At 44.7% G+C, this 25,772-nt stretch overlaps 1 protein-coding gene across 1 annotated transcript in view; it reads left to right on the plus strand.

Moving 5' to 3' along the window:
- The first annotated feature begins 555 nt into the window (after positions 1 to 555).
- The window catches only part of thada (THADA armadillo repeat containing), an 81,959-nt gene continuing 56,742 nt past the window's right edge, over positions 556 to 25,772 (plus strand). The window contains exons 1-25 of the mRNA XM_070915950.1: positions 556 to 628; positions 803 to 912; positions 1,029 to 1,159; positions 1,695 to 1,843; positions 1,956 to 1,988; positions 2,073 to 2,121; positions 2,338 to 2,534; positions 2,918 to 3,012; positions 3,248 to 3,471; positions 3,657 to 4,366; positions 4,548 to 4,702; positions 4,834 to 4,989; positions 5,099 to 5,206; positions 5,372 to 5,495; positions 6,060 to 6,205; positions 6,428 to 6,656; positions 6,747 to 6,882; positions 7,068 to 7,204; positions 8,155 to 8,301; positions 9,016 to 9,176; positions 15,135 to 15,244; positions 18,534 to 18,666; positions 21,231 to 21,353; positions 21,537 to 21,659; positions 21,962 to 22,053. Coding sequence (XP_070772051.1) covers positions 556 to 628; positions 803 to 912; positions 1,029 to 1,159; positions 1,695 to 1,843; positions 1,956 to 1,988; positions 2,073 to 2,121; positions 2,338 to 2,534; positions 2,918 to 3,012; positions 3,248 to 3,471; positions 3,657 to 4,366; positions 4,548 to 4,702; positions 4,834 to 4,989; positions 5,099 to 5,206; positions 5,372 to 5,495; positions 6,060 to 6,205; positions 6,428 to 6,656; positions 6,747 to 6,882; positions 7,068 to 7,204; positions 8,155 to 8,301; positions 9,016 to 9,176; positions 15,135 to 15,244; positions 18,534 to 18,666; positions 21,231 to 21,353; positions 21,537 to 21,659; positions 21,962 to 22,053 — 3,851 coding nt within the window. The remainder of the gene's footprint in view (positions 629 to 802; positions 913 to 1,028; positions 1,160 to 1,694; positions 1,844 to 1,955; positions 1,989 to 2,072; positions 2,122 to 2,337; positions 2,535 to 2,917; positions 3,013 to 3,247; positions 3,472 to 3,656; positions 4,367 to 4,547; positions 4,703 to 4,833; positions 4,990 to 5,098; positions 5,207 to 5,371; positions 5,496 to 6,059; positions 6,206 to 6,427; positions 6,657 to 6,746; positions 6,883 to 7,067; positions 7,205 to 8,154; positions 8,302 to 9,015; positions 9,177 to 15,134; positions 15,245 to 18,533; positions 18,667 to 21,230; positions 21,354 to 21,536; positions 21,660 to 21,961; positions 22,054 to 25,772) is intronic.

Below are 25,772 nucleotides of genomic sequence, written 5' to 3' on the forward strand. Positions count from 1 at the left end.
GGAAGTGAAAGCGTTTTATCCTGGAGCTTGACGTCAGATACAACTACCGGCTGAAGCAGAAGAGCCCCAAGTAAACCTCATGCTGAATTGAGGTGAATGCTACTTATATTTCACTTTACACTTTTATTTAGCCGTTCGACTCTTTGCGAGCGTCCCGTAGTTGCTTCAGTGTTTGCTGTGTCTGTCTCGCCTTTTAATTTTGGACGTGGAGTCACTGCCATACAGCTAGCAATAGTTGGCTAACATTAGACCTCTTAACCAAGGTAAAGCTAAAAATGCAGTCACTCTAGAAAGTGTGGACATAAAGTTTCGTGTGTATTTGTATTTGTGTGTGTGTGTGTGTGTGTGTGTGTGTGTGTGTGTGTGAGAGTGTGAGAGAGAGCGATAGATAGACAAACAGAAAGCGGTTGGGTGTGACATGTATAAAGAATAATTTGCGAATATCCAGTCCAGTCTGTGTTCCCCACAACCCACCCATATGGCGGGTTTTTATTATGCATTGTTTTAGATAAACAGTCTATGGGAATGATGTAACACACGCAGGGCAGAGTCATCATGGTGGTGAAGAAGAAGACAGCCAAAGTGGAGGCGGTGGTTCTGGATGAGGAGAAACTGCACACACTGATAGGTAATGTGGCCAAACTACTGATGAGCAAACTAACTAAAAATCAAAGATCCTGTTCGTGCTCCTCCAAAAGATATTACATGCCAATGTACAGTCAAGGTGTGTGTACCCTACACTCCACTACTAGGTTATGTATGTCATAGTGTTTAATGTTTAGCAATGTGTGATCTTTCTCAGCGTCCCTCTCTGTGGATGGAGGAGAGGATGGAGCCAGGCAGGTTGCCCAGACCCTGCAGTCCTGTTTGGAGCTGACGGAGCCAGTGCAGCAGATCCAGCTGGTTAAAAAGGTTAGTGTGTAACTTTATTAGTGTGTGTGTGTGTGTGTTTTCATTATTTAACAAACTGTGTGCATGGGGTGCTACCAGATGGTATATGACCACTGTGTGTGTCCATACTGCACCAGGCAGGGTCCCAGCTGGAGGCCCTGAGTGAAGAGCAGCCTGATGCAACTCTTCTAGAGGCCTGCCTACACACCCTGTCTCTGGTCTACACCTCCCTGCAGGCCAAGAACCCCCTAAGACGAGCCATTGCCAGGTACACAGCTAAACTTTAGTATTCTTAGTTTGGAAGGAAATGAGATTGAGACGCAGCCTATAATGTAATTTCAGTGGTCACTTCCTAATGAGGCAACCAGATTTTATTCTGCCTTCAAATGGCAAACAGCAAGTTGACTTCGCTGAGTGAAATTGAAAATCCTAGAATTTAAATCCTGACAATAACAATGTTAATTCCATATCAATGTAAACCTCATGACCTGGCTGAAGCCGTGACAATAGAGATGGAGATGCAGGTTTAAGGCAAGAAATGAATTATTTAGTTTAACAAAAGCGTGAAGTTGACACAGCAGTTACCTGCAGCAGCTGACGGACTGTGAGTAGGTCTGAGTTAGGACTTAGGAGTCCTCTGACGCAGGAGCTACTTTCAGCGCTAATAATAAATAAACGACTCCCAAAGTTAGGACTGACACCCCCCATATTTTTAGGAGTTTATCTTAACGCCACCAGTCAGGAGATACTTTTAGCCTTAGGATGTAAGAATAAACAACATGTTTCTGTGTCGCTTTACTCAGTGCCTTAGGTTCAGTACCGGCCTGGCTACAAGAGCGGACTGTAAGCAGTTTGTCCGCCTGCTTGTCTGACTGTCTGTCCAACCCAACTCCAGAGCAGTATCCACACATCGTAGACACCATCACTGCCTGTCTGGATGGCTTCGCTCTCGGTGAGTGGGGGTGGTTTTGCTCATACTGCAGATTTATTCTACTGTTGATCACTTCAGATATCAGATGAGTCTTACTTCTTGTCGTTAAGTATACCTTTTCAAAATTCCCCAGGCGAGAGGTGCATTAATAGACTGCTGCCTGAAGGTTAGTGTCCAATTTACTTGTTTTAAAAAACAAATTTCTAATTTCTAGAAAAGCCTCTCGTTGACTCTCCTCTCCTCTATGTAGTGTTGCAGTTCCTTCACAAGGGATTGAGTGAATACCTTCAGCAGAACAGGTATTGAGGCATTTTCTGTATTCCATATTTCTCCAAATTTCCCCTTTCCTATCTGTTTTGTACTTGCAAAAACTTGTTTTCAGCAGAGAGGGTGTACTATGCTTCTTGGGTGCATTTATAGTCTCATCAGCCAGGTTACATGTCGATACATGAGGGAAGCTGGCGACAATATGTAGCTTGTTGTTGATCCTTTGTCGCCCCCTGCTGTTGTCCAAGTGGTCTAGCAGGACGTCACATTGCCCAGGCCCAGCTGATGCAGTCCTGCCTGGCTGTGGTAAAAACCTCCATGCTGGTGATCCAGAGATCCCAGGAGACCATCGGCGCTGTCCTGCAGGCCAAACAACAGAGTCAGCGCAGGCTGGAGGACACGCTGAGCAGCCTCTTGGGCTGCTGCATACACATCCTCACTGATGGTAAGAGACAGAACTCAAAAATGTGGAAACACCTGGCACATACAGAGACCCAGCTGATAGCAGTGGACATGTAGACCTGCTTCATTTCAATGCGGAAATATCTTTCAACATCCATCCTTACTAGTCATTTATCACGTGTTCTCAGAAGAGGTATTAAAATTCAGTATCAAATGACACACCTTGTTCCCGATGTCTCCCAGTGTTTAACGGGGGCAAACCTCTGCTTTTTCCCAAGATATGGGAAAATCTTTCGCTTTGTTTTTAAACATTATGAATGAGTCTCAGTCGTAGTAGCTGGTGGTCATGGATAGTGTTTTTCATGAACTTCCCAAACTTCTGATTGCTCCATTGCTTCTTCCCTCCTCTGCTCCTTCTGTTTCTAGAGGAGTTCATCCAGTCAGTCCAGAGTACAGCCGGCATGGCTGTAGTGTTGTTGACCAGGTCTGCCATGGGTTGTGGAGATGAAGTTGCCTCTGTGGTGAGTAGAGGATGAAGAGTTCTGGATAAATGTGCACAGTATGCATACATTTTGAGAATATTTACTTACTACGTAAAGCAGTTGCAGATTGGTACTTCATTAAAACTTTCAACATCATACACAGTAAAAAACGTGTGGCAAGAAATAGTTCCTATCTGCAGGTCCTTGAAAGTCTTTGAAATATTTTTTTAACTGATCTCAATTCATGGCATTCTTTTGAAATGTTCTCGGTCAGGTGTGCAGTTTGCTGCGTAGCTCGGTGCAGGGTTTAGACTCAGCCCCTCAGTGGCTGAAGCAGAGGTGTGAGCGTCTGTGCACCAGTGGCCGCCCGCCAGGTGTCTCTCTGTATCTGTGTCATGGGGCTCTGGCCATGTTGAGCTGGAAGGGCGCTCTCCCAGGGCCCCAATGGGAACAGTTGCTGCTGTTGGTCCCAAACACGCTGCTGGAGCTAGATGTCAGGTAGGTCCGCCTCACTGATCCCCATTCAGTGCTGACTATCCTAGAGTGCAATGCTTTCATCTTAGAAGACGGATCACAACTAAAATTAGGCTAAAAAGTCCTTTGAAACAAAGAGTTTGGTAACATTTTGTCTGAATACTTGAAAAGTGTAAATAGCATGTCTGTTATTTTTCTCTTTGCCGTAGTATAAAGGAGTCCAGTACAGCCATGGTGGTGGCTCGGGTGCTGACCCTGTGGAGCGGTGCTGCCCTGGACTGCCTGCAGGGGGAGAGGCAGCCCTGCCCTCCCCACCTCCAGCAGTCCCTCAGTGGAGGCTCTGAGCTACAGCGACACCTGCTGGAGCACATCTACTCCCACTGGGAGCACCCACTGGACGGAGTCCGCCACCAAACCCGCTCCCTGTTCCGCAACCTCCTCCTCCTACATCAGCACACCAACCCCTCCACCTCTGACCCAACCAAGGACCCCTACATCACAGAGCTCACCCAAAGCCTGCTGGGACTGGAGTGGCACATGAGGGGGAAGTACGGCTCCTTGGGCTGCTTCGTGGAGCTCTATGGGGCAGGGTACCTGCTTGACATCCAGCCCTGGCTGCCTTCATGTCTCCTGGGCCTGATGGGTGACCAGACCCTGGCTCCTTATGCCAGTGACCTCCTGGAGAGGCTGTTTGTCAGCCACAAGGCCCAGCTGGCCAGTGAATCTGGAGACACAGAGGGCTGGATGGATCGTTGGCACCAGACGTGGGTAACCCCCCTGCTACAGGTGCTGTGCCGTGCCAGATTGGACCAGACCACATACATCCTGGACTATTTCCTGCCCAAGCTGCTACGCTGCAGCCCCTCCAGTTTGGCGCACATGGTGCAGGCCTTGCAGGACACACCGCCTTGCAGCGCAGGTAAAGGCACAAGTACACACAGGTCTGCACATAAAAACACATCCCATATATCTGCAACCATTTCCTCTCTCTGGTTATTGTCATGATATGTCGGCTGCATATTGATGCGTCTCACCTTTGTTGTTGTTTAACACAGTCGTGACATAATATGAAAGCTTTTTTTTTTTTCCTATCCTTTTAGGTCCTTCAGGCAGCAGGGGGGCACTGGGAGCTCTCATGACGTGCCTGCGGGCAGCCAGGGCCCAGGGTGTTGTTCCATCCTCAGAGGAGGGTCTGTGGGGAGGACTGGTGCCCCTCTTCCTACTCCAGCAAGCACTGGTACACAAACACGATCAAGTGAGTGTCTGTATCCTCGGGTGCATCCTTTGTTTTCAGTGTTGCAGGTATTGTTATCTTTTCATACATTTTGTGTGGCATATGTCTTGGATTTCCACCATATTTACGCGTGATCGAATCCTACCGCCCAGGTGAGGATGGACGCTTTGGGGTTAGTGTGCGAGAGCCACCGCAGCACTGAAGTTCTGACCTCACAGGAAATGGACCTGCTCCGTCACTTCCTGCTGCCTAATCTCAACAGCCAGTCACCGGGCGTCAGACAGCAGACAGTCAGCCTGCTGAAGAAGGTCAGCCGTTTACCTCACATTTTATATTCGCACTGAAATGTGAAGCATTTGATTTAATGTTGGAATCAAAACTGTCACTTCATGGAGCTTGACGCCCTCTACTGTGCAGTTGCTTTGCAGAATGAAGGACAGCACTCTGCTGCTGCAGAAGAGGCTGATCCAGGAGAGAGACCAGGAGCAGAGAGACAGAGACCAACACACACTACATCTGTACAAGGTATACCACACACACACACATACACACACACACACACACACACACACACACACACACACACACACACACACACACACACGTAACACAACAATGCAGCGGCCTGCCTCTCTCCAGTTTTATAAAAATGAACTAAAGGGCTCGTTGCGTGTTTTGCCTGTGGTGTAGGAGTTCCTGCGCTGGCTGTGTGTGAGGCTGCTGGAGGTTTTGCTTCCTGGAGCTTCCTTCTCTAAATGCCTGATGTCCCTCCACCTGCTTTGTCTACTGGGCCAGCTCTTCACCTTCAGCACTGGTACACAGCACTGGTTATATATGACATACAAGACTGTGGTTTTATGGCAAACACAATATATTGCAAAAGTAGATATTTAATGATATCATCACTGGAAATGGCCTTTTTACACTTTTGAATTAAAAAAAGAATTTGATAAGTAAGTCAGTTCTGTTTGTCTTATTGTCATTTTGACTGCCATGGCTGAACTATTATCATACACACTTTTTAAGACAATACCACACCAGACATACAGTCAGTCATACCGTTTGTATAGTACATATAAATGTACCAAAGAGCTCAGTACATAGTGTTGTATTTCGTCCAACACGCTCCGAGCAGTTTGGAGTTTGCTGCTTTACTCAAGGACACCTCGCCGACGATGCTTGGCACATTTCACGCGATGGCAGTGGCCAGCTCACAGCTCTGGAATACATCTTTCTGTTGGTGTCTTTTCATTACTGGCCAGCCTCTTTACTTTGATGCCAACCTGGCGCTCCAGCTGGCTCAGCGTATGCTCTGCCTCTTGTCCCTCGCTGTCCCCTCCTGTGTTTCCTTCACCTCCACCTCTCTGGTTTTCCTCAGGGCCCGATGTGTTTGCCCTCGGCGAAGTCGTGACCTCTGCCCATGCTCAGAATGTCCTCTACTGCGTTGCCAGCAACTTCCTGGAAGTCAAACTGCAGGCCTCGACGTTACTACGGCAACTCCCGCCATCAGCTGTGGGACTACAGGTTAATATGAGGGCCAAGCTCAGGCACTACACACTTCATCAAAATAGGCTGGTTTTTGTTTTGTGTGGACATTGGTTGCATCGCACTGCCACTCTTATTCGATGGGCGATTTAGTATATTTTTAAATGTTAAAAAGTTCTTGTTCATAAAAATGTAGTGTTTACATTGCTGAGATGAATTTGTATGGTAGTGTTTTCAAGTTGTTTCACTTTATGATGGAAGGTGCCGGAGAGGATGGGCTGTGTGCTTCAGGCTGCTCTCGACCTCAGTACCAGCACCAAGCCTTTTGACAGCGTTACAGCAGCCCACCTCCTCAACATGCTGCTCCGGCAGCCGGACCTCAGCCAGGCTCTGCTGCACTGTGCGCAGGAGCAGGGCCTCGATTTCCAGCCTCCTTCCCCCCAGTCGCAGGCTTCTGAGACGGCCGTCTTGGAGCTCAACACACTGGCTGGTAAGATGAATGAATGTGTGTGTGTTTGCACTCTAAACAGTAAAATATCATATGTTAAATAAGAGGATTCTATTGTTCTTCTGTCCTCAGTTGTTCACTTCCTGCTGCGCTGTCTGCAGTTAGAGGTGTCGAGGGCAGAGTCATCTCTCTTGCAAGCAGCAGCTTCCTATCCTCTCTATGGCAGAGCCCACTGCATCACTGCTGTCCTGCAGCATCTAAACACTGAGTGAGCACATGACAACAACACACACACATCTTAAACAGCCTATTTGTATTTGGGTCTGTTGCTTTTCTGTCGGCAGCCGAAGAAAGAAAGCTCTCTACACACTCACACACCTGAGTACAACATGAGCCATGTGCTTACTTTTTTAATGTGTGTGTGTGTCTGTGTGTGTGTGTGTGTGTGTTCAGGAGTTTGAGCCAGACCGAGCAGTGGAGATGTCTGGTGTCAGAGCTGATCGCTGTGTGCTACAGGATGTCTGATGTGGTCTCCCCTGTGGTCCAGAGCTCCTCCCCAGAAGGACTCATCCCCATGGATACTGACTCAGGTAATCTGATCTCTCAGCCTGGCCTTAGGTACACACACTCGAGCGAGCCTCATGGACGAACACTGGTACTGGTATGGTACCTTTTTCCGCTCTATTTGTGGTTTTGTAGTTTTATTAACAAAAATGTCACAGAAGGGTAAAAAGATGAACTTCAGACTGCAGATCTTTAATTCCTGCTGTTGGAAATCAGCTGGTGAAGACAAATTAGAAAAATTAGAAAATATTACTATAAAAAGTCATACTGACAGAAATAAAGAGAGAATGGTTTGACCTGGCCATTCAATGATTTTTTTAAAGTTATGCAGTCCATGACTAAAACAGGAGGCAGTCAAGGGAACATGACAGTCACAGAGACAGAGAGAATACATTCACATTAGGTGATGTTACCCTGACGGGTCGACCTGCATAAAGACCCCGAGGCAGCTTTTGGACTCTTTTCCTTGAGAACTTTCCTGCAGTGATACTGAATTGTATCGTCGTGCCAAAATGTGGCAACAAAATGTCGTCATTTCATTTCATTTTCTTTTTATTTAAAAGGAAAAAGTGTTGTTGAGATTAAAATCCCTTTTTCAAGAGAGACCTGGTCCAGAGAGCTGCATAAAAACAATGTTTCAACAGCAAATGCAAACGTCTGAAGACTGTCACGCACCAGGAAAGAGTAGGCTATAGACAATTCTAACCATAAGCACAGGAAGGGGGGTGCTATAGGGGATGCAGCCCCCCTTCGCTGGCCAAAGCGAGACACAGTGAAATATCCTTTTTACCTTTTGTAAATAATCTCTCATAAGATAAAATAAAATAAAATAATCAGCCCCCCCACTAAAATTATGTTCAAGCACGCATGATTTTAACATGAGTTAATGTAACTGTAAGAACAAATCTGTTTATCAAAGTGAGGCCCATTGTGTGTGAATACGACATGATGTTTTTGTGTGTGTGTGTTCGTACAGAGACGTCAGCAGGTCTGCAGAGGATCCTGCAGGAGATTCAGCCCAGGGACACCAATGACTTCTTCACAAGCGCCAGAGAGCTGGACACACACCACAGAGATGATCACACGCAGACCCAGAGCGCACACGCACCGTCACTGGACACAGGTGAGTTAGTTATACTGATGCCGTTCAACATTACACAGAAAGACGTCTTGCGGTGCCTCATTAGTCTTAACAGTCCAGTAACAGTGTCAGGCTTTCAAAACCCTTGCACTAGTTGTGTCATTTTTATATTTTACTTGTGATAGAAGAGGATTCAGTTGGTGAAACCAACAGTCATCACTGCTTGTGAGTGGAGTACTAGCGATGACCTTATGGGGGCAGTGTTTGACCTTATTTTTGTATGGTCTATTTACACAGTGCACAGTCCAATACTTCTAGGAATCTTATTAAATGATTAACATAACTACTGTAACTCTACAGTGATAAGGGAAATTAAATGGACCTATGCAATACTGTGTGTGTGTGTGTGTGTGTGTGTGTGTGTGTGTTCAGGAATGTGTAACAACAATGACTTCTTTTGGTTTCCATTGAATACAAAGCTTTAACATGGAACATTACATAATAAGACAAATACATCTTTTACTTTAAGTTATTAGGTAATAAACCAAAAAGTGATCAAACTTTCCCCCTGTCACTTTGTCATGTGTGTGTGTGTGTGTGTGTGTGTGTGTGTGTGTGTGTGTGTGTGTGTGTGTGTGTGTGTGTGTGTGTGTGTGTGTGTGTGTGTGTGTGTGTGTGTGTGTGTGTGTGTGTGTGTGTGTGTGTGTGTGTGTGTGTGTGTGTGTGTGTGTGTGTGTGTGTGTGGGCGGGCTCCAGGCGGGGAGGGCTACAGGGTGACAGCGCAGATGGTGCTGGTGTGTTGCTGGCGGAGCATGAAGGAAGTGGCCATGCTGCTTGGACAGCTGTGTCAGAGCCTGCCTCTGCACTACACCAATGACAACACACTCACACACCCTGGGCTCATCACAGAGGAACAGGTGAGATCCTGACGTACTAAACACACTCACACAAACCTCACTCTCCTACTGCTGTTACCTCATGTACAGCAGCAAACTACAATTGGATGCCTCTTGTGTTTGTGGCACCAACATAGACTAATTTAAATAGCACTAAATACTAGATATTGGTACATTCTGATCAAAAATATTACCGACCTATGTCAGTAGGAATTTTCCGACCCACTGGATTGGTATCAGTACCGATACTGACCTTATTACGCAGATCATGTATCACAGTGATCCCTGGCCTCATGTTACCTTACATAAAAAATGATCCCATTGAGTTCCACACAGTGTGGCATCCAGATTTTAAATGTGGAGGAGCACTGGTATTGGTAGAGAAAAGGTCAGATTGGTGCATTCTCATCAGTCTGCTGTGTTAATTCACTAGTAATATGTTACATTAAGAGCTAGAATATAACCAAAGCTATAAACAAACCAAGTATGTTTTCCATGTAAAAAGGTGTCATTATATTTTTCAACTGTATGTGTGTAGACTTACTGTAGCGGGGAATGATATGGATGTGTGTCTGTGTGTGTTTGTGACACCACGCTGGGAGGCTCTTCAATTAGCATCCGCCCTCGTTAGCGCCGTGCTTTCATTTGAGGCCCGACCCTGCTGGTTTAACGGCCGCGACGCCCCTCCCTTTCCACTGCATTCTTTCCAAATCACTTCCACCGCCAGCAGGAAAACACTGAGCGCTGCAAACAACATACCCCCCCCCCCACACACACACACACACATATACACACACATATACATAGACTGACATACAGACAACTCACACAGGAATAGTTGTCTGAGTGGTTCAGCATGTGAACGTCCATAATGACAAGGCTACCAGACATAGGCTGTGTTTGTCTGTGTAGGGGGTAAAGAGTGTGTGTGCATGTGTGTGTGTGTTTGCCTGTTGACCGTGTATTTACACTCCTGAGAGAGAGAGAGAGAAAGTAGGAAGTATTGTACTGTACTATGTGCTGACTGTGTGTTTTTTGTGTTTGCGTGGAGAGCCACAGTTCTTTACTGTCCAGGTTGTTTACCTGCAACGTTTCAAGTAGCAGGAATGTATTTGTGCAGGATAATCACTCAGTCTACTACAGGGTTAGCAGCAGGCTATATGTTAACTATAACTATATGTTATTTATTAGCAATTGGCTTTCCTGTTCTTTTTTTCTTTTATATCTATTCTGTCTTTTTTATAACTTTTATTACTGACATTCAATTCCCATTTTGCCAAAAACTGACATGTGTACCAACAGGCAAGTAGCTGTGTTCACCTTTTTGTTGTAAACATTGGATGTTGGATTGAGTTTACCTGAACCGTACCGGTTCTTCTCCTTTTTTTGACCCCACGTGCTCCATAATATTGTTGCCTATGTGGGGCTTATAAGTTAAAGGTTTTATTTGTGCTTGTCAGTTTGGTCTAACATGTATTTCCAGGTGACAATAAGAAGGCCTAACAAAAGTCTAATTTGGCTTCCAGATACCAGCAGATTCTCTGTAATACAGCAGAGGAGCCAAATGATATTAAAGGCTCAATATTTTGGGAAATATGCTTATTCACTTTCCTGCTGAGAGTCGAATGAGAAGGTTGATGTCACTCTCATGTCTGTAAGTTGAATACAAAGCTACAGCCAGCAGCTGCTTAGCTTACCTTAGCTAGCTTAGCTTATTGCAGTAGTGAGCTTTAGAAGTGCTGGTAGGCATTTGTTACCTTTGGACAGAGCCAGGCTAGCTGTTTCCCCCTGTTTCCAGTCTTTGTGCTAAGCTAAGCTAACTGGCTGCTGGTGGTATCCTCATATTTACCATACAAATGTGAGAATGTTACGATCCTCTGATCGTTTTTTTTTTTTCTCAGCAAGAAAGCGATTAAGTGTTTTTCCCAAAATGTCAAACTACATCTTTGTAACTCAGTAATATTGACGCATAATTGTAGCTCAGATGCTAGCAGCTAACATTGAAACATATTCTGTAGTGATTTCGCTGCTGAAAACTGTTTATGGCATTGAATACTTCTGCACTGAACAATCAACGCAAAGTATTTGAAAATGGTTCAGACCAGATTGTGCATAGACATGTGAAATCCATGTATAGGGCTCAGTTTGGCACATTGCAGTTTGACAACGAGTTTTCCAGTTCCATGCCCCATTAAATGTTTTCAACAGTTTATTCAGTGTTCTCTCGAAAACCAGACGGACACAATATCGGGCCGTCTGAAACAGCCAGGGTTGTTTTAACTGCCACTACAGAAATGGACTCGATAATGATGTCACAACCACAGTGTCCTGAAGAGATAATTGATGGTGATATCATGGATACCATGTTGTCGACTGTGGTAACTATGGCGATGGGCCTCATTACATAACCGATGATTTAACCAACTCATGCTGAGGACCACGCGGACGAGAGGAAAATCTGAACTCCTGTCCTCTCTGTCTTTACCGCATCCCTTTTTTCTTTTTTATCCGCTTGTCATCAGTTCCACGCTTTGTGTGTGTCTGTGTGTGTCTGTGTGTGTCTGTGTGTGTCTGTGTGTGTGTGTGTGTGTGTGTGTGTGTGTGTGTGTGTCTGTGTGTGTCTGTGTGTGTGTGTGTGTGTGTGTGTTAGCATTAACAGTCAGTGGGGTGATTCCAATAGAGTTTGGAAAGTTGGGTCTGGCTAAGTCTTTGCGGACCTAGTCATTCTGCCCTACCGCAGCGATGACATGCATGGGCAAACACATGTGTATAGTGTGTGTGTGTGTGTGTGTGTGACCAAAACACATCTCTTTCCAAAACGTGTGTGAGCTCAACACCTCCTGCGCTCCTCAGCCAGCATCCTGTGTTACATCCTTGTTGGCCTGGCAACACTGCAGATGTTTCTGTCACTGGGTGGCACCATGGCAACAGCAGTAGTGGTGGATTAATGGTAATGGATTAATTTCTTTCTTTTTTCATTACTTTCTTTTTCTGTCGATGATCAGTTACCGCCATATTTCTGGACTTTTCCAGCAAAGATTTAAACTTGTTGGGAGAGAGATCTATGAAACTGGCTGACTGGAAAAGAGAATAAAGGACGGAGTAGCACTCTGACGCCCTGACAGGACAATACCAGCATGTGTATGTGCGTGACCACACTTTTACTGTATGAGTGTGACAGACCACCAAAGTCGCTGGTCAGCCGGAGTTTGACAGCTCTGGTGTTTATTTGGCGTAGCTCGGCCGGGATCGGTTGGAGCCCTGGTTATACAGAGGAGACAGACCATTTGTTTGGCTGCTCTGAAGCTATGGGAGAAACACACCCACATCCACACACACCACTCTATATTTGCTCTCTAGCGCACAATATTTACTTTGCACCATTTTATTTGAGCGTCCGAATTCTAAAGGGAAATTGTATGCCCAATCGTATTGCCCCCACAGTGGAATGGAAAAATGTACTGTTCGTATCATTTTGCTAAAAATCTCCTGTACCTGTCAAAGATGGTGATTCATACAAGGATCAGATTTTTCTGCTCATTACAGACTACAGACAACTATTGAGTGTTTAATATGGAGGGAATAGTGAATGAGTGAGGGGGACAGAGAAAACACATTACAAGATAAAAATATAAAAATGCATTACACGCCTATAATTGTGTATACTGCACAGCCTCCTGGAGGTTTCCTGGCCTGTCTTCCTCGTTCTTTCCTCAAGGCGTCGTACAACATTATAAAGAAAGAAGGGTACTGACATGCGTCCATGACTTTCACTGCTGCTTGGATAGCTTCTATTCTAATTAAAATACTTTATATTTTAACTACCAATAACTGTAATGACATCCAGTGTTACACGCGTCAACATATTTACCTGATACCAAACTAAGTCCAACAGCGCTGAACTAGAGCAGTCGAGAACAACATTTGTTTATTGTGTAGTAGTAAAAGAATCTGATTATTACTTTATGGCTTTCTATTGTCCGTACCATTTATAAACCAGAGCTTCACCATTCCTCCTGCGGATTGCAGCAGCAGCAGCAGCAGCAGCAGCAGCAGCAACAACAACAAGCATTATCAGAGTGCTGTCTAACCCGCGGCCTCAGGGGAGAAGTTGGCTATTTGGGTCACTGTCACGGCCCCGAGCCATACATGTAATTAGACTTGGGAAACTTCTCTCTCCGCACATGGAAGTTTTTCTGGGAAACAGGCACGTTTGCAAACAGGAAGTTGACGTCTAAATAAAGTGCCCCCCTCTACCCTCCCCCGCCCCGCGCAGGAAGCTTGCTCGGCCCTTTTAAACAGTTACACAGACGGGAACCTTCGGGAGGGAAGCTTTAAATAGGCGAAGCCGCGGCCCGGCTCGGCCCAGCTCAGCACCGCAGCGGTCTGGGCCCCGGGAGCCACGGGCCATCTAACAGTGACTGTCGCTGCCATTTTTACCCCGGTGAGGTCAGGCCTGTCCTGGGAGTCCACTCTGGCCACCAATGTGATAAGTCATTGGGCTTGGTACCGCTGTGGTTTACTCCGTCCATACTTGGTGTTTAAGTTAGTCCACTTTAGGTCTGCAGGGTCAGTAGAGTTTATTGACCAGTCATGTGGCCTAAGCCCTACATTTTTGCTGCATTTATTCTTTTCATAATATTTTCATTTTACACATTTTTCATTCATTCATGTTTTCTGTTTCAGCACATTCTTCTGCCGTTTTCCTCCCATCGTTGTTCTTCCACTCAGTGACATCAGAGTCCGCTGCTGAAGGTTACAGTGACTGGCGTACTCCTGGTTCATCTGCGGGTCTGCGTCTGTGTTAGTTTAGATGTTGTGTCTAACCCCACATCCCCTAAGGGGCCGTTGGGATTTTTTTGTTCCCTTTTCACACAGGGCTTTTTGCAGCGGGGCCTTGCCACCCCTCCCTGTGCCCTCCATGCCACCCCTGACTAAGTCGAGGCCTGGCCGCCTCTGTGGTGGCGGTGATACCGCAGCCTTAATGACAGGGCACTGGAGCTCTGCGTCCGCCTCGCCCTGCCGCCTCACCTGCAACACACTCACCAGTTTACACACTGCCACAGCACTTGGTTGTGTGTGTGTGTGTGTGTGTGTGTGAATGTATAGTTAGAATAATGTTGCTAACACTATTACTAACTGGATGGTTTTACTGACAGTGGCCATTATGTGGATGTCTCAGCATCCTTATTTGAACACACTTGTCACGCTACTGACATGTCGCTCTCACGCTTGACATGCTCAATGCTCACTGGCTGAAAACTAAGTGGTGTCTCTAAAACAAGAGTGTGGCCAGCGTTACAGCTTCACTTTGCTTGCCAAATAGGGGAAAGGCTAAAGCGGGATTAGATAATGCAGTTCATCAGTGTGTAACCATCTTTTATACACCCCACAGCTTTGCTTTTCGTTGGAATTTTTAAGAGACAATGAACCGTTTTCTGTCTAAATGACGAAGCTGCTTTGGGAGATTGCTCATTTTACTACTTCGTTCAAGCATTTGATTGACCATGAGCAATTGTTTTGGCTTTGTATTGAGCTTATTGCATGTTATGGAAGCCTGTAGGGGACTATATTAAAATGATAACGTAAACCTGAAAATTGAAATGTAATTCGACAATAGCATCATCATTTTCCACATATGCATACTTTGGTTTCTTGACTCTCGAAACCTGTCATGTTGACCGTGTGACTGAAAACTACTGTTATTTAGGTGTGCAGGAAAATCCAGCTCCCTTCATCTTCATCGTTAAAATGATCAGTTCGTGCGCAACCCTACATGTCACGTAATGTTTTTGACTGCAGTTATGTCATTTTGATCCCGTGTAACTGGTCACATCCATCTCTGCTGGAGGGTAAAGCAGCAGGTTTTAAAGTCATGCATACATAACACACACACACACACACTCGCATGTTCACTATTGCTCTTGTTACAGTTCAGTTGCTGACCAGTTGCTCCCTCTCCGTCTCTCTCTGTTACAGGTGGAGGGGGTAGGCCTGTACTTCCGTCAGCAGCTCCTGCAGTCCCGTCACCGTGGCGCTTTTGAACTGGCTTATGTGGGCTTTGTGCGCCTCACCGACATGCTGTGCAGGTGTGTGTGTGTTAACATTCAGGGCAAATGGATGAAAGGTAATACTACTGAATGGCTGTGGGCATTAGCTCCCATCATGACACTGAGTGTCATTGTGCCTCTTAATTAGCAAGTAGGCAAGTCCTCTCAGTGTCACTCTTCAGGTGTAATATACTTGAATACATCAAGACTTGATCATTGGTGTTATTCATCATCTGGTGCCCTTTGGACGGCCAACAGAGACGCATTGTCATGGCAAATATTTACCTGGAGATAGTAGATTAAGGCAAATTGTTACATCGTGCATTATCATTCGCCGCAGAATCTTCTTTCAGTCAGAAGCCCAAATATATATATATTTCTTCAGAGAAAATCAACACAATCATTTAGCAAGTTATGGCCAAATATTGCTACATTTAGAAAAACATTGAGGTTTAGTTTTATATTTCAAAGCTGCTCGTGCTCTTTCATTGCACATTGAACAGCACTAGACTGATGGGGCCTCTGTGGCGACATGCTGCCAGGGGCAACGTTAAACGTGGCTTGAGTCTCTTACAACTCCACGCTCCCCATCACCTCTGCTATTCATGGAAATAGTCCTACTATTATCCCCCCGAAGGGAAGAGGAAAAAAAACAACCTAGATTTTAATTCTGAACGACATGAAAGAATTTCTCACTCTGTTGTACCTCCCTGTTTTCCTCAATGGCTGGTTGTGGAAGATGTCTTGAAGCCCTGCGGCAGGTGACGAACCGCAAAACCGTCGCAGCACTGTTGACTTTGAACCACCCAGTGCTGAGCAGTTAAAACAAAACTCACTTGTTTTGTTCTTGTACAAAAACCAGTCTCGCAGTATGTTGTGTAATGAGGGCGACATTCTCGTGGTCGGTGTGTAGGAGTACTGGGAGTGTGTGTGTGTGTGTGTGTGTGTGTGTGTGTGTGTCCGTCCTGCTTGGGGCATGTGTGGATGTGAGTGTGTGTTTTCAGGAGGGGAAGAGCAGTGTGTGGATGGTATGCAGGCCGTGTGCTGGGTTATGGGGTGTTGATTGCGGGGTGCTTAACCACGGCCTTTTGATGCTCTGCCTTGGGATCTGGCTCTGGTGTGTTCCACTGTGTTTGCACTCTCTCACTGTGTCTCTTGGTCTCTCTCTTCATTCTTCCCCTTTTTGTCTTTCTTTTTACTCTCTATATCTCTCTTCACTTTCTCCTTATTTTGCCCCCCTTTAACCAAATTCCCTGGTTAGGCATGTGCATTTATATCTGCAACTGTTTACAGCAGTGGTTCCCAACCTTTTCTGTCAGACGCGCCCCCCACAGCCTCGTCAGATGAACTCAAGTACCCCTTCATCAACACCACCCACCAGGTTCTACATGTATTCATTTACTTCATTAGTTAACTATTAATGAGATTGACCTGGATATTGCATTCGTGCTGCCACCACTGGGCAGAAGCTGGACGTTTCAGCCATTTATCCATTACGTTTAGACTTAAAATGTAATCGTTAGCTACTGTATCTATTTCAAGCCTTTATCCATTACTTTTAGCATTTTCAACAATTTAGCCAGGTGTTGTACTCAACAGAGTGCCGCAGGGATGACATATTTTTGTTTTTATCGCCCTGGTATCCTCGACAAAAAGCCAATGGGATTTTTGCAGAAAATAACCTCTGTGGCAAACAAAAGTTTATGATACATAAACATTTTGTTCAGAAAGATAATCTTGAACAACAAATGAACACCACTTTTGTGATTTTTGAAGCGTAAATGGAATCGCCAGAATTAAAAAGCTAATGTTAGGCTATAAACGAACTACACCACTTCAAAGTCACCACCACTAAGCTTCTAACTTATAAAAGAATATAGATAGATAGATAGATAGATAGATAGATAGATAGATAGAGTATAAACACAAGGAGGCTGTAAAGGCGGACTAGTAAGTAGATGACTTTCCATGAAGCGTGAAGATGTTTAATGTCCACGACAACCGCCTTTTTTAAGACACGTAAAAGCTTCACAATTCACGGGTGAGGTATTTACTGATGTATTTCATGCCGTAGAACAAAACGTGAAAATCTCTTAAGCTTGTGTTAACCACAGACCAAACCAAACCAAAACCCTGTTGACTTTGACACGAAGGAACTGGAAGTGTAAGAATGCTAACTTTTTAATTAGTTGAGCTCTTTCACAATCTTTCTACAACCCCCCCCCCTCCCCCGGCAACTGAAGAAGTACCCCCCTGTGGAAATCTCTGGTTTACACTGCATGTGTTTGTCAGTGAGAATGTGTGTGTCCCTGGCGTGTCAAGTGTGTGTGATGAAGTACACTGGAGTGTTTGTAGCTGCGCTGAGCCCTCGCTCCGTCGTCCACATTTGATTGTTTTTAATTTGTCCTCTCCGCTCCACTGGCTCTTGTTATACAGCTGCTTTTTACAGAACGGGGCCGAGCGGTTTCTTGTGGCCGCGTGTGTGTGTGTGTGTGTGTGTGTGTTTGCCAGACCTGCTTCAGACCATATTCTTAGAATTTGTTTTAAAACGCTCCGAGTACCCGATGCCACAGAGAACAGTGCAAATGTGTCACAAAGTTTAGAGCAGAAGTTTCCTTTATAATGTCCACCACTCCCAAATAGGTGCACATAAGACCAGCGGATCCACAATCGATACGTTTTGGTCTTAAGGGAAGCAATATGAGTCATTTCTGTTTACTGGATGTGTGACCTTATAGGAATCACGTCTGTACAGCGATTGATGTATGACTTTTCATTTTGCCGGTTCCTTCAGAGACTGTCTTTGGAACCACTAGTTGAGAGAATTTGGAAGCTAATCAAGTACATTGATCATTTTATTGCGCACTTTTTATGGAAACCTACTTTGAGATCCATCCAGTTGGCAAATATGAAAACTTTTTTTGCGGCTATGTGGTGGATGTTTGTTGTGACAGTGGACTGTTCTGTGTTGGGAGAAACAGACTCTATTTATTGTATGAGATTAGAGTCATGCAATGCACTAGTGTGTATATAATGGATTATGGAGCACAACATTTGTAGCTGCTAGCGTGCCTTAAGGAACGGAAATGTGTACGGAAATATAGACAATTTTATTAAATAGTTAAATATGTCACTTAATGAATCAACATGTCATTTCATAGTGGTTCATCTGATGTAAGAATTTAGTGATCAGTATGTGAGCATTAGACTACAGTCTTCCTCTTTATGTGATTCAACAATTACTCATTCAAGAAGAGAAGCTCAAAGGATTTAGACCCCTGTTATTTATATATATATGTGTGTGTGTGTGTGTGTGTGTTTGTTTAAGGAGTGGAAGTCAGGCACTGCAGCAGCTTCCGGCCCGCTGGCTGTCTGAGGTTCTGGAGGAGGTCAAATCCAGTGACCCGTCGTCCAAGCTGTGTGCCACCCGACGCAGTGCTGGAATACCCTTCTACATCCAGGTGTGTAAGCGTGGGCTTTTCAAATTTCAAACCTCAACAGTTGGGCTATGTGGGTATCAAAAGGGTGCTTGTAATGTTTCAGCCTCGATGCTGGACTCGCACCGTTGATTTCGAGTGGTTTCAAGAGGCGCTTGTTGTAATTTGAAATACTTGAGAACACACAAGATGCAGCCCTTTTGTCAGTAAACAGCACATTCCTCTGATTTAGTTTCTTCAGAGCGTGTGGTGGAGTGGTGGAGTGGTGGTCACACTGGTTTACTCCATCATTACTCCCTCTCTGGACACAGTGATCCTTTGTTGCTGTTTAAGACACAGTTTTGGAGTTTTGGGTCATTGCTTTATTTATACGTGACACTAGACTTTAGGGAAAACAGGCTGCTTTATGTAAACTCTGCCCTAATCTGCTGGATTTAGGTAAATTAAAATTTGGCAAAATACAAATTCTAATCCGCGCTGAACTGTAACATGAGGTCATGTGACTGTTAAGGTTAAAATTGGGTCAAAAATGAAGGTTATGATATGGAATGTGATGCATGGACGTAGTGAGGGTTAGTGAATGAATGTTGGAAAGTTGTGTGTGTGTGTGTGTGTGTGTTTGTGTGTTCCTGTTTACTCCTAAAAGTAGTGCAATCAGCAGTTCTTGGCGTGCCACTGGAGCACTCATGCTGTAAGAACATTGAGTTTCTTAATCCATCTGTCTTCTTTTTACTCAGTGACTCGCATAAACACTCATAACACACACTCACACACACACACACACACACACACACACACACACACACACACACACACACACACACACACACACACAATGTCCTTTGATTGACCCCTCTTGGTCGTCACCAGTCCCACACACCTCTAACAATGTGTTGTAATCTCTGACTAACCTGCCTTAACACTTGACTGACTCAGTCTGTTATTCAGCCACAGCTCGCCTCCCCACTTCCTCTGATTACTGATATTAAAACTAGACATGACAGAGTTCATGTTTTATCGTAGCAGTAATTTCGGAGTGGGGTTGCTCTTTCTTGTGGTTATGGGTACGAGCCGCATGGCTGCACCTGCTGACATCACTGACTCTCTCCTGTTTTCATGTGTTTATATGCCAGGCATGTGTGCTGGCTAAAAAAAAAAAAATCTTTGAACTTAGCTGAATCTAGCCAGAATTAGTTTTACATTTCAAAAAGTCCTCGCTAAGATAAAGGAGAAAGAGGGAGAGCCCGGCGGAGCACAGGAAGTCTGGGGGAAGCAGAAGTGGACACCTTGGCAGAGCTTTGGGCCGCATTCCTTCACACAGAAAGACAGAGTCGGATCCGGGAAGGCTGGCTCCATCACTCGCCTCATGCTGGTCTGGACCGACCTGGGACAGACTTCACAGGAGCCCTCCTCTTCCTCTTAACCTTCCTGCACCTCAACCCCCAAAGAGTTCATAAGAGCCAGACTGTGCCGCCGCCTCCTCCTCCTCCTCCTCCTTCTCCTCCACCTCCATCTCTCCCAGGCCTAACTCCTAACCATAACCCGGGCCAGACACGCAGCTGGCTCCCATCAGCTCCCACAGTCAGATAATTCCTTTCTCACACAGCAGCCAATTGCTGTCACCTCCTCGCTCCCACATTCCCGACTCCCACTCCTGGCACACACAAATGATGTCATTCAGTGAAGCTATCAGTATATGCAAACTTATATAAGCGTATAGCTGTGATGGGCACAGTTTAGTTCACAACAAAACAACAAGTAAGAAGTAACTTAATTAAAATAGACTGGCTGCTAAACTACTGACTTGACAGCAGTTCATGTGGCCTGTTATGAGGAACAAATGCATCGGTTGCCTATATTTGTCACATTGAACACCATACAGTATATAGTAATGGCTGTCAACATGGGGTAGATGATATACAGTAGCTTCTCATTTGTTACTCCGATCAAACTACTCATTGACCCGATAACATTCCATTATTATATTGAGTAAAGTCGTTTTTTTTTTTGCATTTGCCTGCAATAACAAAAAATCTTTCCTCTCCATATGAACTCATAACAGCATGACAGCACGAGACCATCAGGACTTACAGCATGTTTCTGGCCTCTATAATGAGAAACGACTGCAACGAGTACAAAGCCTTCTTATCCTGTTATTGAAAAGGTGAAACAACAACAACAACAACAACAACAAAAAAAGTGATCCCTAAAGACAAAGGGTCATCATTAAAGGGGACCTCCACCCGTTTCACACGTCGGAGTCCGTTTAAAGGTCTTGGGGAGCACTACCGTATATGTGGGGGGAAAAAAGGTTGTCTAAAGCTCTTTGTGGCTCCAGAGGGAGCTGTGTGAAACCTGGGCCCCGACCGACACCGCCTAAAGTCGTGTCACTCTGAATCAACCAAATCTCAGCCCGAACTTTCCACAGTCAAGTTGCATTCTAGGAAATGTAGGCTCCAGGTTTTGACGAGCCAGAGAAACGCATGGAATAAAAAATCTGGATCCTTCGTGAAACAAAAAAATATTGTAGTATCTCTGACGTGCACGCTGACCTTGTGACTCTCTCTTTATTCTACCCACTTCCTCAGGCTCTGCTCTCCTCCGAGCCCAAGTCCTCCAGTTGCAGTCTGTTGAAAGTGACCATGAGAGAGCTGATCGCTCTGGCCATGCCGTCCGCTAACAGGGACACTGACAGCTCCACCGTCCCTCAGGTTTGACCACCCAGTGGCTTCTATCTAGTCAGATCGTACGTGGGAGAGCTGTTTTCTAATCACAGTTGTCCTCAGTGTTTTTGGTGAATAGATCATCTTTATCGTCGTGTGATTTGTAACGTGACGAGTTCTAAATGTGACTCTGCTGAGAGGTTAAATGTTACCGGTTTACCTCACCAACAGGTCCACGCTCTGAACATCCTCAGGGCTCTGTACAGGGACACTCGTCTGGGGGAGAACATCATTCCCTTCGTCTCAGATGGAGTGCAGGCTGCTGTGCTGGGCTTCACCTCTCCTGTTTGGGCAGTGAGTTTCCACTCCCATGTTTTCTACCTCTATTCTACGTCTCTGTTGTTTAACGTTTAACACACACCCCGACATCATTCCTGTGTTTCTCTCCAGCACCTCTCCGGGGAGGTGTTTCTAATATTTGGCCACCCCATTTATATCAATGAGGATGAACAAAGCTACTGCTCTCTAATTTCTCTTCCTGTGATGTTCATATCAGCTCTGTTGTGACTTTTAATGTCAAACGCACTTACCCACACACACACACTCTCTCTCTTTTATCCTCCTTCCCTCTGTTTTTTTTCCTGTTTGTTTCCCAGGTGAGGAACTCCTCCACTCTTCTCTTCAGCACTCTGATCACAAGGATCTTTGGAGTGAAGAAGGGGAAGGACGAGCACTCGAAAAAGAACAGGTCCGCTGCGTCCTCCTCTCTGTTACAGCTCTCCCAGTTTAAGTCCACTGCCGTGTGCATCGGTGCAGAATGAGATGCTTACATTTGAATGAGGGGAGTACAAATCAGTGATTACCAGTCATGTATGTGCAAGTAAGGGCCAAACGTCACAATTACTAGTGCAACAAAAGTTCCCTGCAGCAAGCAAATCATTTAATACTGTATATTTACCTCAAAACAAGGAAAATTCAGTCAGCGTGTTGAGGTAATTCTATTTATTTCCAGTGCAGTTTCACTTGTTTCTAAAACACCTGTTGGCACCTGTTGGTTTATCCTGACTGACTCACTACTCCTTCCACTTAAACTAAATTATTTTAGACTCTGAGCCTGACTGTCAAGCACAGAATGTAGTAAATCTCTGAATGTCTTTTTGTAGTACATCAGCAGTCAGCAAATTTACAAGGAAGCAGAGTACTTAAAGTACTTAAAGACTTTGGAGTACTTAAACCCAAGGTAAAAGAAGCACACGTGTATAATCAGTGGTTGTTTTGCACCACCGGGGGACACTGTTGTAACACCACACCATGCAGGTTTCACTCGACTCAAACCCACTGCTGATTATTCCTTGTGGAGATGCAGGTCTCCACTGCAGGCAGAGAAAACAAGGGCAGTTTTATATTTAAAAAAAAAAAATCACTATAAATTAAATCAAATTATTATTATTAATGCCCTATAAAAACACTTCCCATGGGTGCCACATTGTACCTGATTTCATACTTTTTAGGCTGCAATTAATAAGGCCCCAAGTACAATACGGCAACTTTTGTTGTAATTTAAGTACAGTCACGGACAAAAAGCTACACGCCTGGTCTTATGAGGGCTGGAAATGTTCACAGGTGACACATCTGTCGACAATATGGTCTCAAGTACAAAACATTTCCTTTGTCTCACAATTTGGGAATGTTCTTGTCAGGGTGGAAGAATGAGCTGAAACAGCAGTTAGACCACAGACCACGGGGCACTTAAAGTGTCTATTGAAACCCAAGATGATGTTGGCCATGATGATATTAATTAAATGATCACCCCAGAGATGAAAGTTTTAATAATAGGCCGCTCGATAGTCAGGTTTTGTCAGTAAATCACAGTCAGTTTGTCGGTGATGTAGACTCATTTTCTGTTAGCTGTTTAAATAGCATCATTCTAAAATTCTCTGGGTTGTTGTCGCTTAGTTTTACAAGTGATAAAAAGGTGATGATTTCCTTCACAAAAGTGTTGAGATTACCAGAAACGTATGCAGCCAAAAGTCACTAACCTATTATCCAAAATGTTGTGTCTGTTGTGTTTGAGGTGCGCAAATGAGGAATCTGTTTAGAGGTCCAACAGTCTCACTTTTAGTTGGGTGCTTATTATCAGTTGTGAGTCCTGCTGTGCTGTCAAGGATTGTTTGAAAAAGTGTGGTTTGTCTTTGAGGTTTCGGGAAAAGAGTCTTCAATTATAAACAGGCTCCCGATGCCTTGTCAAACGAGCCATCCAAGTATTTGGGAACCTTGATAATGAAAATGATAGCAGACCTGGGTCAAGTGTCTTTTCCACATATATTTTATGACTTGTTGCATCCAACTTAGACACAGGATATGTGGAGGTAGGATGCCGCAACAAGTTCCAGAGGATTATGTCATCACAGGAAAATATTTGATGGTGTAGCCACAGCAAGTACTGGGAATTCAGAACGCTGGACCTTTTTGCTTTTTTGACGTGAAGCATTTCAGAGCACAAGTTTGCCGTGTGTTGCTCACTGCCATCATGCTAAGTGATTGCTATGTAATTAAATTTCAGTTTTTAGCCATGCTAGCTGCCTTTGTGCAACTTTGGTGATCAGTTCAAAAGTTCAATTTGTCCAAAACCTTGGTGCATGACCGCACCACTGACAACAAACAGCCTCAGCTGTACTTTGTGTTTAGCGCTGTTTAGCAAATGTTAGCATGCTAACACCCTGCACTAAGATGGTGAACATGGAAAACATTATTTCTCCATTGTCGCTGAGAGCATGTTGGCATGCTGACGTTAGCATTTAGCTCGCAGCACTGCCGTGCACTGCAGCCTCGCACACCTTGAAACGATAATATGTAAAACTTTGATATGATTGATATCTTACTGGCCCCTGTTGGAACTCATGCAGTATTCGGAGCATATTAAAACAAACATGGCCAGTAATGTGCTTGTACTGTTTGGCTCTAAGACTATATGATAGTTGTAGTGAGGTCTATATTGAGCTCAGAAGTGATTTGTTACCCCACAGATAATCCAGGGTAAAGTTTCACAGGGCTTTGGGCCCCGCTCCAGGAAGCTCTGTCTGGTTCCCTTTACTATTTATATTGGCTGATTTCTCTGAAGGCCTCAGAATACCCTTAACCAAGCCAAGGCTGCTCCTGTTTATCCCCCTCCCCCCGCCCCCGCCCCCTTTGTATTCCTTTCAGTTATCTCCCCCTCCTCTTGTCAGCTGCTTTCTTTCTTATTATTACTGTGTGGGGTGATTTTTTTTTTTATATGCATGTGGGAGAGTTTGTGTGCTGTCATTAATGACAAATGGAACCGTTTTTGGCATTGGAACTCTTTTATTCTTTACAGTGCTTGTACATGTTTATCTTTTTTTTTTTTATATTCCTTGTTTAGGAATCATTATTTTTATGGTACAATAGTGCTCTTGCAGCAATGCAGTTGTCGTGCGAGTACATCTCGGTGTATTGACCTGAAATTGGTGCGGAACTGTGCGTGTGTGAGCGAGAAAGCTGCAACTCATTTATGATTGTGTCTTTTGGAGTTTGTCTTTTCCACAGTCGGTTGTATGTCTGGTCTCTGTTATTACCATGATTTTACGGTTGTGATCTCTGGCTGCAGAAAATGCATTGTGACAGCTTGTCCACTCTAATATTTGGCTCCGAGTGTGTAAGCGCCTCTTGGTCCGCTGAAGCTGGAGCATAAACACATTTCCCTCTCGCACAAACCCGTTTATTTACGGCAGTGTGTGTTATTTGTGTGTTTGGGAAGACTGAGCATCTTGCTGTCTGTGGGAATTGCAGCTGTGTATTTTACATAGTTGCTTGAATCCAGACATATTGTTTGCTTGTGGACCATCGTTCCACTAAGCCCAGACTCGGGCTTCTCCGCTCCGTGACCGTGCATTGATGTTGATCCGATATCGTTGCTGAGATAAATGCAACTGTAAACAAAGCTGACAGAGCGAAGATTGCTCTCTGCATTCCAACCAAAGCCTCCAGCTTTATCTGGAGCCTCCGTCAACTCCTCACTTTGCACTACATGTGCTCTTGTGCGTGCGAAAATGTCCACATCAAAGTTATTTAGGTGCAAAAAAAGAGAAACAGCCCTCTTCATCCTCCCTGAAGCCTTTGGAAACGTCACTCTTTATAAGTTGAAATAAATTTCTTTTCCCTCACTTTGAGTACTTTTGACCATTGTAGCAAATGTTGTTCTTCAGAGAGCGGGGGACCTTGCCCAAAGACACCTCAGCAGGATTACATGTATAACCTCTTATCAGTGGTGTATAAAGCGTCAGATCTTCTACCAATACAACAAAACACTGAAAAAATACTCCATTACAAGTAGAAGTCCTGCCTTTCAAATCCTGCATAAGTAAAAGTACTGAATTATTTTCTGAAAAAATGTAGTCAAAGAGCATTACGTTACTAGGATGTTAATACTGAAGCATTTTACTGTTGTAG

The sequence above is a fragment of the Enoplosus armatus genome, chromosome 12, assembly GCF_043641665.1.
Source record: "Enoplosus armatus isolate fEnoArm2 chromosome 12, fEnoArm2.hap1, whole genome shotgun sequence".
Taxonomy (NCBI): domain Eukaryota; kingdom Metazoa; phylum Chordata; class Actinopteri; order Centrarchiformes; family Enoplosidae; genus Enoplosus; species Enoplosus armatus.